The sequence below is a fragment of the Chinchilla lanigera genome, unplaced genomic scaffold (genome assembly GCF_000276665.1).
Source record: "Chinchilla lanigera isolate Chin_1 unplaced genomic scaffold, ChiLan1.0 scaffold00069, whole genome shotgun sequence".
Lineage (NCBI taxonomy): Eukaryota > Metazoa > Chordata > Mammalia > Rodentia > Chinchillidae > Chinchilla > Chinchilla lanigera.
In genome coordinates this window covers 7,891,108-7,906,487 of record NW_004955470.1, presented here as the reverse complement: position 1 = coordinate 7,906,487, position 15,380 = coordinate 7,891,108, and the positions used below count along the sequence as shown (strand labels likewise).

At 47.3% G+C, this 15,380-nt stretch overlaps 1 protein-coding gene across 3 annotated transcripts in view; it reads right to left on the bottom strand.

Annotated features, from left to right (window-relative positions):
- Window positions 1–11,588, bottom strand: part of Il18rap (interleukin 18 receptor accessory protein) — a 28,754-nt gene extending 17,166 nt beyond the window's left edge. Inside the window, exons 1-4 of one of the 3 annotated variants that reach the window (XM_005400772.2) lie at window positions 11,110–11,588; window positions 6,692–6,859; window positions 5,942–6,263; window positions 5,662–5,851 (exon numbers count right to left, since the gene is read on the bottom strand). In XM_005400772.2, coding sequence (XP_005400829.1) covers window positions 5,662–5,851; window positions 5,942–6,263; window positions 6,692–6,761 — 582 coding nt within the window. In that variant the 5' untranslated portion in view covers window positions 6,762–6,859; window positions 11,110–11,588. Of the gene's footprint in view, window positions 1–5,661; window positions 6,264–6,691; window positions 7,425–11,109 lie in introns of those variants that run through there. The other 2 variants (XM_013522677.1, XM_005400771.2) reach the window with 2 other exon arrangements.
- Between the last annotated feature and the right edge of the window lie 3,792 nt (window positions 11,589–15,380).

The following is a 15,380-nucleotide window of genomic DNA, read 5'->3' as shown; positions in this document are numbered from 1 at the left end:
GTGACAAGTGCCTTGGTAACAAGTGGGATCATCTTAAACCACCAAGGAAAATGTTATTCAGAGCACACATCCTACAACAGGAGATCACAGCAGTGCCACCAAAGCCCATATCCTGGTGTCGTAAGCCATTTCAGAAGAGATGTTCTCACTGACCTTTGTTGTAATTTTTCATTGTATGTAATTTCATTTCTTTAAGAGGTCTGTTTATGTCAAGGCTATTTTTCATTATATTTCTAGGAAGTTAGGAAAATATAGAAAAATGCTGTTAGACTAAATAACAGATAATTCCCTTTAATTTTGAATTCTTGGTCATTAGATGATTGAGAATCTTCAAGCACAGTGGCCTTGCTGGGGTCCAGTGTCATCCTTGAGACTGCTCTGGGGTGGGAAGCAAGTGTATTTTGGTGAATTTCAATGGAGGAAACATCTGGCCCTGCTTAACCCTACCACCTGACCCAGTTCTGCTTCTGGCTAGCCCAGGCCCAGAGATAAGCCCAAGTCTGCACACTTCTGTGGCTGAGGGAGGGGTGCAGGGGGTTGTAAGAGGGGGGTTCTCATTTGCTTCTAAATTGAAATCCTAGAGATAAAGTATACAATTACAACTTTAAAAATCTAGTAGAAAGCTCTAACAGCACACTTGATCAGCCAGAAGAAAGAATCAGATCAGGGAATCTGAAATTGTCCAGTAGGATAGAAAAAATAAAAAGAATGAGAAAGAATGAAGAAAAGATGACAAATTCAAAGTACTAAAGAAAAATCTGCCAAACAAGAATATTTTGCCTAAAAAACCTGCCTTTCAGAAGTGGGAGAAAAATAATAACTTTTATAGACAAACAAAAGCTAAGACAGGTCATCACCACTAGGTCTACTCTACAACAACTACTGAAGGAAATTCATGAAGTTGACATAAATGTCTGACAATTAATAACAAAAATGTGAAAGTAAAATAAATCAATGTTATAAGTAATATGCAATCACATTCATGTTATTTAATACTATAATAGTGTTATGTAAAACAACTGTATCCCAGTATTAGGGGTAAAAAACAAAACTATTAAATACAACCACAACTATAATAAATTGTTAAGGGATACAAATTACAGAACTCTATGAATTTTGATATCAAAGTCATAAAAAGTGGGAGGGAAGGAAAGTAACTTTTGTATGTAAAGTTAAGTTGTTATTAGCATAAAATAGTTTGTTAAAAGGATAAGACTTTTCTGTAAGACTTATGATAAACACAAAACAAGAAATCATGGTAAATGTATAATCTATGAAAAGAGGATTCAAAGCGTACAACCACTGAAAACCAACAAAATACAAAAGGAGACAGCAAGAAGGAAAGAAGAAAATGACCTTCAAAACTAGCACAAAATAAATTGTAAAATGTAGGTAGGAAGCGCCTGCCTCTTGAAAATCAAAAAGACAGAATTTTTTTAATGGATTAAAAAACTAAGATCAATGTCTATTTCTTTCTGATGGAAATATAGCTACCCTCTTTTGGTTTGCATTTGGATGGAATGTCTTTTTTCCATTTCGTCTCTTTCAGTTCACGTAGGGTCTTACCAGTACGGGGAGTCTTATAGGGGATGTGGTGAGGCCTCAAACCTGTGTATGTGTGTGTGTGTGTGAGAGAGAGAGAAAGAGAGAGACAGAGAGAGAAACAGAGACAGAGAGAGAAACAGAGACAGAGAAAAACAGTGCGAGAGAGAGATCAAATTTCTGATGTTATTTTTTACAGATATAGAGAACAAAAATCCTTAAGTTCAAGAGACCTCAAAGAGCCAGAACAATCTCAAGCAAAAGGAACAAAGCTGGACGCAGCAGACGCCATGGTTTCAGCTGCTCCGTACAGTGCCGGTCATCCCAGCAGCGCAGTGCTGGCATGGAAACTGACTCATCGGCCGCTGGAACAGGATGGGAAGTGCAGAAGCAGAGCCCCACATTTAGGGCAGCTGATTTCAGAGGAAGAGGCCAGGGGCCCACAACGGGGGAGGGGGAAGGCGGTCTCTTCAAGGAGTGGTGTTGGGAAAGTGCTTAGCCACATGGTGAAGGGTTGAAACTGGACCCTCATCTCCCACCGTAGACAAAAATAATCTAATCACTGGGGCTGGGGATTTAGCTCAGCGGCAAAAGCGCCTGCCTGGCATGCACAAGGTCGTGAGTTCGGTTCCCGGTACTGGAGAAAAACCAAAAAAAAAAAATAATAATAATCTAATCACCAGGGACATGCAAATTAAGCCCACAGGAGATGTTAGCTCACATCTCTTAGAGTGCTTTTTGTAAAACACAAAAGAGGTAACAAGTGTCGGTGAGGAGGCAGAAAAAAGAAACTCTTAAACGTTGTTGATGGGAATATAAATTGCTACCATCTTTACACAAAGCACTGCGGTCCCTCAGAAACGCTAACAATGGAAGTACCAGGTGATGAAGCAGCCTGCTTGTGGGCAGAATCCCAAAGTGACCGATGCTGAAGGGATGAGTGCCTTCCTGTTTACCTCAACACAACTCCCAAGAGCCAAGCCATGGAGCGGACCTGAGTGTCCACAAGCAGATGAAAGTATGAGTAAATGTGTTAGACACAAGGGAAGGCTGGGCTTGATGGCACACGCCTGCAATCCCACCACTCAGCAGGCTGAAGCAGGAGGATTGCCTTAAGTTTGAGGCCAGCCTGAGCTACATGCTGAGTTCAAGGCCATCCTGACTGCACAGTGAGAACTTGTCTTAAAACAGACAAACAATCACAAAGGAATACTACGCAGCCTTATCAAGAGGGACATCTTGCCATTTGTGAGCACACGGACAGATCTGGATGGCAACCCGCTAAGTGAAACAAGCTGCTCACAGAAGCAAGTACTGCCTGGTCTCCCTCCTGTGTGCGTCCAAAACAGTCAACCTCACAGAAGCGAGAGCAGAGTGGTAGCCACGGAGGTCGAGGGTGGGAAGGAAGGGTGATGTTGGTCAACAGTAATGTACAGCTTATTTCACCATAACTGAGAGAGCAGTTACAAATATCCTATTTTAAAAAAGGATGTAAGTAAGCAATGCCAGGCATATATCAACTAGCCTGACTTAAAAGTTCCACAGTACACGCACATATCAATACACCATGTTGTACACCAGCAATGTGGACAATTACGATTTGCTCATTAAAACATAATAAAAATAAAACACTAATATAAAGAGGTTGAAAATAAATTTTTAAAAAGAAGATCAAATAATTCTCCGAGTTACCTGTTCCTCTGTATTGAAATATTTTGATATAAATGCTAATCCATTTCACTTATACTACTAGTTTCTCTGAGGTCATGGAAAGGAAAAGTTTCCTGCCATTGTGTATTTTCCTCATAGGAGAAAATGTTTTTTTGTCTCTGAGTAACTACTTTGAAGATGTCACATGGTGTACTAGCTTGTTATTTGTCTGATTTTGTTATGAAATTTTGTTATTTTTTTCCATAAAAGAAAAAATCTCCGAGCCTAAGCTCTTGTGTCTGTGAAAAGTATTCAGATTCGGTGGGACACTGCGTACCTCTGCCTCGTGTGACTCTCCCACGTGTCACTGTCCATGCCCACCCGGGCAGCACAGCTGTGTCTGCTCAGAGGTGGCTGCAGGGTCCGACCCGAGGTGGGCTCTGTCCTGCCCGACGCCCTCACCACCAGTGCAGTGCCACTGCCCTGAGGCCTGTGACTGCCTGGCCACTGTGTGCAGCACACACAGGCACATGTTTGAGTGTGCACACACTCGAGACCTGAGTGTGCACTTCATAAAGTGCATGCACTTTATGAAGCGTAAGCTGAAGCAGGACCTGCCCAACTCTGCGGGCAGGTACAATAGGGAGCGTGAATGTGATCCAAATAATTACACACACTGAGCACCCCCACCCCTCCAAAACCATGTGGAGCTAGGAGGGCAATCGGGTGAGGGGTGGTGGGGTGGTGAGAGTGTGTCTTGTGCGTGGACACATGTGCCAGAGTGAAACGCAGTAGACTGTGCGGCCAACATGTACTAATAAAAAACATGGAACTTTTTTTAAAATTAAGGAAAAGGAAGGAACTGGCAACAGCCACCATTGCTCCCTCTGTTAGGACGGTGGCCGCGCAGCATGGAACACCCGATGACATTTGCTGTCAAAGGCCCAGAGAAGCATGAAAGCCTCCCCACGGCTGTCTTGTGGCCCAGGGTTCAGCGCCAAGAGCTGGGCTGCTGTGTGACCCAGTCACACCCGACTCAGACGCCAACAGCAGTCGGCCCGGTGCACGGTGTCGACCATGCACACGCATGACCCTGTGAAATCCCTGGGGCAGAGGCCACCTCACTGTCCCAGGAACAGCCACTGGGACAGTGAGACAGCTGACATCGCAGGGGCAACACTCTAAACAAAGCAAAGTTTCATTCTTTGCAAGAGAACTGAAAACACCACGCAGAATGGCTGGCATTTCTCAGTGACCACATTTTTTAAAGTTGAAGATATTAGTTTGTTATTAAAATTAGAATCCCTTTGTGGCGATCATTCCTTCCATCACTCTGAAACACAAATGTGAGGTCAGATGTCACATTATTTGCCCTCTCTTCAGTAACAAGTATGATAACATCTGTCTGCCTCTCAGTCCAGTCACAAGAATCAAGTGAGCCAGTAATCCCAGCACTCAGGAGGCTGAGGCAGGGGGATCGCTGTGAGTGCAAGGCCAGCCCAGGCTACAAAGTGAGCTGAAGGACAGTCTGAGTAACAGAGTGAGATCTTGTCTCAAAACTCCAAAACAAAGAATCGAGTGAGCTGGCATCATCTTGCACCATGTGACTGTGCCCCAAGAATCTCTCCCTGTTGAGTTTCAAGGTGCATAAAACAACAAGCCACGTGGCCCACATGTTTGACTTCCACCAGTGGCAATTCCAGGTGATATTTCTATATTAGCAAACACATATACTACAAAGTCAAATTCAAAATTTTGCATGATTTTTTAAGGCAAAAGATTGGACTTCTAAAAACAAAGACTGGACTTCTAACAGTTACAGGCATCGTGGAGGCCAATTAGTCCAGATGGGACATCTGGCAAAGATGCTTCCCCTCCTCCCTCTTTTTCTTTCTTTCTTTCTTTCTTTTCTTTTTTTTTCTTTTCTTTCTTTCTTTCTTTCTTTCTTCCTCTTTCTCTCTCTATCTTTTTTTTTTTTTTTGAATCAGGGTCTCACTATCTAGCCCAGACTGGCCTCAAACTCTCAGTGATTCTCCTGCCTCAGCCTCTCGAGTGCTGGGATTACAGGTGTGTGCCACCACACCCGGTTTGTCTCCTGTTTCTTTCCCAAACCCTTGGAGATGTCTTCTTAGGGTGCCCGACCCCTGGCAAAGCCCCTGCTCCTGGGGCAGTTAGGTGAGCTCACCTGGGCCCCTGCAGCAGCCCACATCAGGAACCTTACACCTTACCCTATGCGTCACAGATACACATGAAGGCTGGAAATCTTTCTGGTATTGACTGGAAAGATGACTCTAGTAATCCTAAGACATGGGGCCAAGACCATTTGCGACATGAGGTCCCTGCACAGGCCCTGGGACCCGTGGATAGCTCTGATTCAGAGCCTCAAACCCACACTTCCGCAAAGCTCTGTGGGAGATGTCACCACAAGGAAGAGCGCTCCTGCCAGGATCTCAGAGAACTCGTCCGTACCTGGTACCAGGTCACCTCCGCCCTGTGTGCGTCTTCTCGACAGCTGAGACCAGGGCAGTGAATGGCGCCGACGGTTCCGAGAAGCAGGTATTGCTTATGGGGTGCAGAGGCATTGCAAGGGGCCACGGTATGAGGCCTCACCTCCAGCACGGTCTTGAGACAGTAAGCCACATCCACATCCGGGGCACGCCTAGGAGAGACACGAGTCCTGTGAACACAGGCATTCACCGTGAGAGTCGAGAATTTGGGATGCTTGCCGATAGGAGCATCTGGGACAGACCTAATCCTGGCTCTACAAACGTATGTCCCAGCCTCCGCCATCTCTGGGGCACTGAAGTGAAGCACACTCTTGATCTGAGTGATGTGAGGGTGGCCGCCAGCAATCTCCTCAAGGGGACCCGTGTCCCCACGTTGTAGGTACCACTGGACACCGCTGAGGTCCTCGCTACCGCTGCAGGGCAGGGCTCCGGGGACCTGGGTTGGGCTGTGTTGACTTCCGTGGGAGAAACGTGGTCTCTGTGGCTCCAACACATCACAAAACAAGACAAACTCCTCTTCCCTCCCTGGGGAATACGTCCAGAGGAGGTTCTTTGTGGGACACTCTGAAAACCACAATAACAAGCAACACGCAACCACATCAGCAGAGGGAACACAAGCTCGTGTGCACGAGGAGCACAGCGCATCGTGGAGAACTGCGTGTGTGTCTGTCTGCTGCACTAAGTCTGTCGTGCAGGGATGCACACACGTCCCAACCCCCTGCCAGGTGGCTGCAGCAAGGCCAGGACCTGGCTTCTCGAGTGTTCCAGGTCCTCTTCCAGGGCCCCACAGACATCGCTGTGCGGACCGGGCCCTCCTTCACCCGGTGTTAGCTGAAGGCAGTTCAAGCGATCGGCCTCCTCCTCCTCCCCGGCTAACGGTAGGAAGGAAGTGCCCTGTACAAATATGTCACGCTGCTTATCTGTCAGATCACCTGTCACTTTGGGCTTTCACCACAGGCCCCGAGTGTGAGAGGGAGAAGTGAGACTCCTACCTGCCGTGCTCAAGCCTGCAATCCTCTGTGTGCCCAGAAGCCAAAGAAACAGCCAGCCCCAAGGGAGCATGGTCCTCGCTGGCCACTCATCACCTCAGCGGCTTCACTCTGTCGCCAGCGTGGAGGACATGACTGGTCTGAGCCCTCTCCCGGGCGTGCTCGTCATTTCTGAAATGGGAAATGGGGAATCTGAGCCTGTGACCCAAGTGCAAGCCACACAGGAAGCTTTGACGGGGCAGGTCCCACCCAGAGGGGCACCGCAAGCCCAGGGCTTCGGAGCATCTCAGGCAGTGGGCGCGGCTCTTCCTGTGAGCCGCTGCCTGCACCCCCAGAAAAGGGGGCACCCCAACCCCAGGATCCGTGACCTCCACCACCCCAGGGGCAGGGAGGTCTTCTGAGGTTGTTTCCCGTGCACAGAATTCCTTTGCTTTCTCTTGTAGCATTCTCATCTACTGCGTGTTTCCACCAGTAAGCTGGGAAAAGTGAAGTTTACATTTTCCCGCAAAGATGGCCCAAGGTATACAGAGATGGCCTTGTCCTCACAGCTCACAGGGGCCCCCTGGGTGGTGTGCGATGGCTGCTTGCAGGGGTTGTTTGTCCCCGCTGGGCAAGGAGAGCAGAGGGAAGGGGGTCCCACACGTCCCCACCACCTCTAAGGTCCCCAGGGTGGGGTCTGAGCTGTGTCCACTGTACCTTGTCCCCTTTACTGTAGGAGGTTTTTTTATGGAAAAAAAATAAAACAAAATTTCATAACACAGTAATAGGAGAATAACAATAGCTAATGATTGAGTATTGTTATCTTCAAAGTAGTTTATCAGAGTACAAGATATGGGCATAAAAGCTTCTCCAAATGATATTAGAGGAAACCTTCCTTTTCAGTGACTAAACGACACTAGTAATATAACTATCTTGTATTTTTTTTCCTTTTCCCTTCCTTCCTTTCCCCTTTCCCCCATCCTAGTTCCTTTATCCTTTTGAACAATTTCTTCCCATTTCACAATGTCTATTGTGCATGCTATGGGACTTTTAACACCCCATAAGCAATTCAAGATAAGGATATGGTGTGGGTAATATTTGATTATTGCTTAATTTTGTTTGTGCAGAAAATAAAACATAAAAGTTGAGCAGAAAATAGGACGGTTTTGTCTGTATTTCAGAGAGTTATGACCAGTGTCGTATAAACAGCCTCTGATGCTCTTGAGTTTATAGGACTAAAGTGAGTTCCCTGAACTCTGGCTGAAACCCCCCCAAACACTCCCATGGTGTCTCAGGCAGGAAGGGAGGTGGGGCTGATGCAGACCCTGTTCCCAAGGGCCCACTGCGCTGTGGAGTCCACAGTTTTCAGCATTGTTAGAGGGGTGAGGGAGGAAAACTTCGGTCTAGACCCTGGCCAAGAGCCAAGACATCAGATTCAACCCCTCCCACCAAGGCAGCAGGCCCAGGCGTAAGGGCTGTCACGGAGGGACACCCAGGGCCAGGCACCCTTGCTCGCCCTACCACATGAAGGCAGGAAAACCAGGTCCCAAGGGTGGGAACAACCAGCGGGAGTCTGTCAGACCTGCTGTGTAGACCAAAGGTTCCAGTGCCTGGGTGAGGCCAGGTGAGGAGACGGCACCCAGGGGCATGGCTAAAGGCTGGCCAAGGGGACAGACCTTGTCCACCTAACAGGAAGATCAGCAACCATGCTGCATGCAATGGAGAACGTGGGGTTTAACAGAAAAGCAAATAAAGGTGAGGAGCACAGAGGAGAGGGGAGGGGGAGAGAAGGGAGAGAGGGGAGCACAGGGAAGGGGAGAGGAGTTCCATTAAGTATCATATGGTCACTCAAAAAGCTCCTTTTAAAATTCTCCCCACAGCACCCCCACTTTCTGGGAAAGCCACAGCATCCCCCTCTCTCTGTCTCCCTCTCTCTGATTCTGTGTCCCTCGCCTTTCTCTGTCTCTCTCCTGCGCCTCTCTCTCTGTATCTGCCCTTCCCTGTGGCCCATCTTCCTCCCTCTCGCTCTGCCTGTGTCTGGCTCCCGCCCTCCTCCGCACACACCCTTCTGTCCGCCCGGACCCTCCCGGACCTTCATGGCCAGGGCCTCCCGCCCCACCCAACCTCCACAGGGCCTTTCTCTCGGGGTACCACTCCCTTTCTCAGAGAGAAGCGCTTGGCTCCTCTGGCCTTATGGATGCTTCATCAGCAGCCCCTCCCCAGCCCTCACACACCGTGTCCCCAGCATGTCCAGAGGCGGGAGCAGCGTGTGGCCTGCATAGCTGTAGACTGAGGCTGGTGGCGTGGTCGGGGTGCAGCGCTGCCGGCATGGGTGTCCCTTGGGCTCAGCCTGCACCATGACAAATAATCAGTGTCTTTCACAGAAGCCATGAGCTGAAGGTGTCCTGGGGACCTGCCTGGAGCATTCCCAGGGCACTAGGGGCCAGAATGGGACTCGGAGAGGGGTCAGAGTGACAGCGGCCAGAGGGACGTCACAGCTGGGGCTCAGGTGCCCTGGAGGAAGGGACGGGTGAGTTCCTCTGTGGAGCAGCAGCCTCGAGGCGTGGGTCAGGCCGTGGGAAGGTGACTGTGAGGAGCCCACGCAGAAGCGGAGCAGAGACCGCCAAGCAGGGAGCGCTCAGGGTCTGGAGGGGCCGCTGCACGTGAGCACTGGAACTCAGAGGGCCAGGCGCGAGCAGACCACACAGGTCCGCCCAGTGTGGCCACAGGGAGCCAGAGGGGGAGGAGCAGGGCCCCGGGGAGGGATCAGGTCACAGAGAGCACGCTGGGTCACAGTGGGTGGAGAGACCCATTCTCCAGGTCCTGCACAGAGGCTGATCTTTGAGCAGAGGCAGGACCAGGTCCAGGCTGCCCGAGGCAGGGCTGGAGTTCAGGACATCTGCACCTGGCAGCTCGGAGGCTCGAGTGGTGGGTGGGGGGATGCCGGGGCAACAGTGGGCATAGGACCAGGGTCACTGTGTCCTTTTATCCCTTGGTAACAGTGGGGTCTTCTTACCAAGACTGCAGCCAAGAATGAGGCAGGCTGAGCAACAGCCTTTAAAGAGGGGTCCCCCCTCACCATGCCCCTGCACCCCAGAGCTGCCACAGAACCACGTCCTTGTCTCCAGCTCCAGACGCAGCTGCTAAAGAGCAGGGCTGAGCCAGCTCAGGCGGAACGTGACAGGCATGCACCATCACCCGTGTGAAAATATCTCATCCCAGAACCCCTTCCTGGGTGGGGATGGAGGCTCCATGCCTGCGGACACTGAGTCTGCCCTCCGGGGGGCCCTGCCTCCCTCCACAGGAGCCATACCAGGGGGCAGAGGAGCCAGGAGCCTCTTGTTAGAATCTTTTTCACTGCCCTGGGACCCTGGTAACCCAGTCTCGTTCTCCTACCAGATTGGAGCTCTGAAAGCACAGGGATTTTGTTTCCAAAGTCACATGAACGCCTGATGCAAAATAAAAATCAATTTTGTTGGCTGAATATGTGAGAAACACTTGGGGAGAAGTCAGAACAAATGCATATCTGTCTATTACAGCCACTGTGTGACTCCAGGTGAACCACTTGCATTCTCTGGGGGCTTTAGTTTCAGCTGCAAAATCAGCGGATTTGGGCTCTATTGGCAGTCTCTCCAGCTTAGACCTAGGCAGAGCATTAGAATTTCTGGGGGTTACACAAGAAATCTTTTACTTTAACAACAACAACAATAACAGACTCCCCTGACTTGTGAGCCACGGGAGTAGGTGACTCTACGATGCCCGGCTGTACCACTCTGCGAGTCCACACCCGAATGCCCGAGCCTGCAGTAAACTGGGTACCACGACACACGGCCCTCAGGAGACCCCACCGCAACCTGGAGATGACAGGCGTCGCAGTGCGTGATGTGAGATCCAGGGGCAGCGTTCCCTCTGGGACAGTGTTCTTGCTGTTTTGTTTTGTTTTGTAATTGTTTCGATGATAGACACCAACAGAATTACTAGTTACAGTTGCATATTCATGCGCTGCCCCAGGACTTATTCAATCAGTCCCAAGGAGAGCAGAGGACCTGCTTGGTAACAGTGTCAAGACCGTCACTAGGGTGCACGAGGGCAGCCTGTCGCTCAGCAGAGTGGGGTGGGCTGAGTTGGGTTCAGGCAGCTGTTGTCATCACTGTTGGCCACTGGCCAGCAAGAGGACAAGCGCATTCTGGAGCCCCGCTTACTCCCCGGGTGCTTCTCAGCGTCCACCTCTTCGAGGTCCGCTAATGTCCAAGTGATGCCTTTCAACCCACCGCCGCCACAGGGTGACCAGGAGTCCCAAGGAACCAACGTGGGGGCTTTGGACAGCCTGAACCAAACCCAGCTGGGAGCTCTGCTCACAGAAGGGAAATGACAGACAAGGGGCGTGGAATGACTCTTCACCATCCGCAGATGCTGGGGTGAGGCGCATTGTCCTCACTTACCAGTGGACAGCCTCCTTTCTCGCGGCTGGGAGCAGCGGGACCATGATGCAGGTCAACCGCAGCCTTGCTTCTTGCTACCAGAGGGGGTCACGTCCAGATCCACAGCCTCTCAAAGCTTCTGGTTTCACTGCTGCCACATGGTGGAGGTCACCAAAGGAGAGGACAGCCAACAGGATGACTCTGAGAATTCGTTCCTCAAAGCCTTTTCCAGATGTGCTTTCAGGGAACCCAGTTTCTTTTCTCTCCCTGCAGTCAGTCAAGTCTACTACATTTGGGAAGAAAACTACAGTTTTCACTGATTAAAGCCTTTGATGGGAAGAGAGAGGAAAGTCACAAATAAGGCAATTCTGGGTCCTAGAAAGAGAAACCTCACTGTTAGAACAAGTCTAAAACATACATAAAAGGAGATGGGATGAGGTGTGAGCTGATACTATAATTCTCACAGGGTTTGTGGGAGCCTGAGACCCCACGTTGAGAAATGACAGAAAACACTGTAGCTTGATGCCAGAGATACTATGTCAAGTCTAGGCGCTCACGTGGACTTGGCAGACACCTGAAACCGTCTACTTTTAACCCGCCCCATAAGAGCACTATAGAAAATTAAGTTTATACTCACCTTTTTTTATTTTAAAGATTAAACAACAAAACAACAATGAAGACAAAATCAAAGCACAAAAATGATACATGACCTCAAAACAAAATGATAGACATTTACAGTGGTTGCCACATTACATAGTGTTTATCTTCAATGAAGTTGCTCAGTCCACCAGACGTAAGAATATAAGACTGATCAAACAATCAGACAGTAACAAGTAATAAAAAAAAAAAATTGGAAATGATGTGGAGCTTCACCATACAAGATGGTAGGAGTTCAACAATGGTTCCTATACTACATATTGTTGTTTTCAGATCAGTCACTCTGATTACCAGATTCAAGCGTGCAAAATTGGTCAAGAAATAAGAAAATTTTAAGCATTGGCCGTTCCTTTCAATAAGCCACAGACATCAGCAATACACCTATTCCAGCTGTCCTTATATATACACATAAATTTTGTTTTTTATTTTAAAGAGAAAAGAAAAAAAACAAAATAACAAAAACAGATACATAAGCAAAACAGCATAGAGAACAATTAAAATGATACAGAATTTCAAAACAAGGTGATAGGATATTAACAATGGTTGTTATATTACATAATGTTACCTTCAAAAAGATTGCACAGATAACCAGATATAGATATGTAAGGTTGATCAAACAATTACACATTAACAGTTCCTTTCATTAAACCAACAGATATTAGTAGTACAATTATCCTAGCTATCCTGTGTATACATACACATATTTCTTTTAAAAGGAAGGGCTCCACATATGAAGATAACAAATGTTGCCAGTTGGATAGCACATTGGTTATTCCCAAAGGTTTCATGAGCAATATTTGTGCTAACAACTCACTTTGAAAATTACTTCAGCTCTTGTCTCAATTTATATTTTTGAGTTAGGAAAGCAAGCGAAAAAATGTGCTGCTGTCTTACCTTTCTTTCCCGTTCTTAAGACATAAAAAAAGAGGAAGCTGGCTTGAAGTCCCTACGTCAGTGATGCCGGCCCTTGTGTCTGATGAGCACCATGGGGAAGGGGCTTTTTCAGAGAGTTCTGCTACATTTCTTCCTAGCCAGAGAGATGCCTGGCGGAGACGTGAGAGCCGTCACCCTCACACGGCTTGGAGAACATGAGTTATACCCGCAGAGCAGAAGGAGACCTGGGATGTGCTGCAACTGACCCTGACTTTGGGAAATCCAATCTCATACCAGGAAATTCAAACGAACTACCCGGCTCCCTAGAAGGAAGTGCCCGGCAGTCGACGCTTCTACAGCCCCCTCTGGTAAAACCTCCTTGACAAGAAAAGGTTTGTGGTTGGGTTTAGCTGAAAGCGTGAGCAAACCCATTTCTCTTACAGGAATTTCCTGTGCTGCCTGTTAGCACTCAACGTCTTAACTCTGGTGTTTTAAAAAAAAAATTTCTCCTTCTAAAACTAACCCTCCCATATCATAACCTTTACGATCAAAGCCAAAGGTTTTTTGGTGACTAACTTTTTAATTCTGGGAAAAGAAAAATCCAGCACCATTTATAGGAAGCAATTTTTTGACACAGAGGGAAGAATAACATTAAAGTCTAAAATCTTTGATACTCTTTTATAGGTAGGTGTTAAGAGAAAACTTCAGGATATAATACATAATTTAAAATTTCACTGTAATTAAAACCGGGTAATACTTAGAATGCCTCGAGACCGCGCTAGTCACAAAAAAACGCTGTCTAGAAAACATCTTAATTAAGTCTCAATTTCATTCTCTCTCAAGAGGCTACTGTTCCAGTACAGACAGGCTGACACAGCTTCAGGCTCTAGGGCGCGCCTTTCCTGCTCAAAACTGGAAAGGAACGTAAAACATGAATGGAGACCAACTTTGCTTCGGGAGGAAGGTGAGGGAGGTGCTTCCTTGATTTGAAGGCAGGAAGGGAGAAGAGGAATTAACTCCTCCTGTAGACAAGATTGAGGGCAGAAATGAATCCCCCGCTGGTCACAGATACTGTGGAGGATGCCTTGACGGTGCACGGATTTCTTTTAAGCCTCTTGTGAGGGTGGTGAGCGGCAGGAAGAGCAGAGTGCAGATACTTGTAGCTCCCGACTCACACTGCGGTGCAGGGTCTGTACAGCATCTAAAAGAGAGGCAGCGGACCCAGGGGACCGGGGACAGGTGTGGCTAGGAGGGAGGGGGGAGGCTCCCAGTGGGGTGCTGGCTGCAGTGTGTGTTCTGTAACTAATAGCTGAGTTAACCAGGGGGGCTGAGAGATTTGGAAGTTGTCCTTGTCCAGGTTTGGAAATCCTGACACAGATCTCAAAGTTGTGTCTCTGGTTATTTAGAGAGGTGTTCTCCTAAAGTGAAATTACCAATACATTTTTCTCTAGAATTAAACTTACTATTTTTTAAGTATATTTGGAGGGGAAAGTGCAAAAACTACAGGAAATAACTGAAAGAGAACAGATTCATGAAGAGCCAGATGATGTAACCCTTACACGATTTCTAAGCATGTTACAATGTCTCTACAACAGAGACAAAGTGGTGTTAGTGCCTGGATAGAAAGAAGATCAACGAGACAGAATAAAAGTGCAGAGATAGGTCCAACTGGATGTGGCAATTTAGTAAAAATAAAAAGGAGCATTCCAAATCAGTGCACAGGAGATGACCATTTTAAAAGTAGTATTGTGATGACCATTTTAAACGTCGTATTGTGATAACTAATGAACCTTCATACAGGAAATGATGTAATAGACCCATTCTTCTTGCTGCAAACCAGAGTGAATGCTCCATGGATTGAGGATTTGAGTCTACATGCATATTAGAAGAATGGGTTAATTCCTCGGTAATCTTGAAAGAGATAAATCCCAAAAGTAAAGTAAAAAGATAAATAACAAGTTGGGAGAAAACATTTGCAACGTAAATCCCAGTCTTAGTATCTACGATACGTAAACAGCCAACAACGGCCCTTTCTACAGAGAGTTCAGCAAAGCTCAAGACAGGAATTCCCACACACTGCTAGTGGGGATGTGAGATGGAACATCCCCTGTGAGGAGAAAATTTGGTAACATGTAGTAAAATCGCCTACGTACTACTCTCTGAGCTAGCAAACCTCTGTCTAGGAATCTATCCCAAAAATAGTCCAGCAAAGAAGTGTGCAAATGCGTACTGTACAACTATGGTACGCAGTGGTAACACGATCTGTGAGAGGGAAAAGCAGGACTGTTGAGACTGGTTGAATAAACTTTGGTACAGATGCCCAAAGGCGAGCCATGTGTAGGTATAAAAGAATGGAAAATGGCTTCAAATGCAGACACAGAGTGATCACCAAGATACATTTTTGCAGTAGTAGAAAACAGCATTTCAAGAATCAATCCCTAAGAGTCAAAATAAAACAAATCAACTTAACACTATTGAGTTGACAAAATGACAGCCACACCAATAATTTCAAATAACATTAGACCACAACTTGACTTTATATTCTAATGAAACTGTGAAAAAAAAAATCTTGAACTGCTTTCAGAAAATTTTTAGAAAATTTTGTATGTGTGCATTATAGTTATTCTGAAGCTATTATGTATAATTGTGGGATAAAGAAAAATGATAGGGGCTGGGGATTTAGCTCAGCGGCAAAAGCGCCTGCCTGGCAAGCGCAAGGTCGTGAGTTCGGTTCCCGGTACCGGAGAAAAACCAAAAAAAAA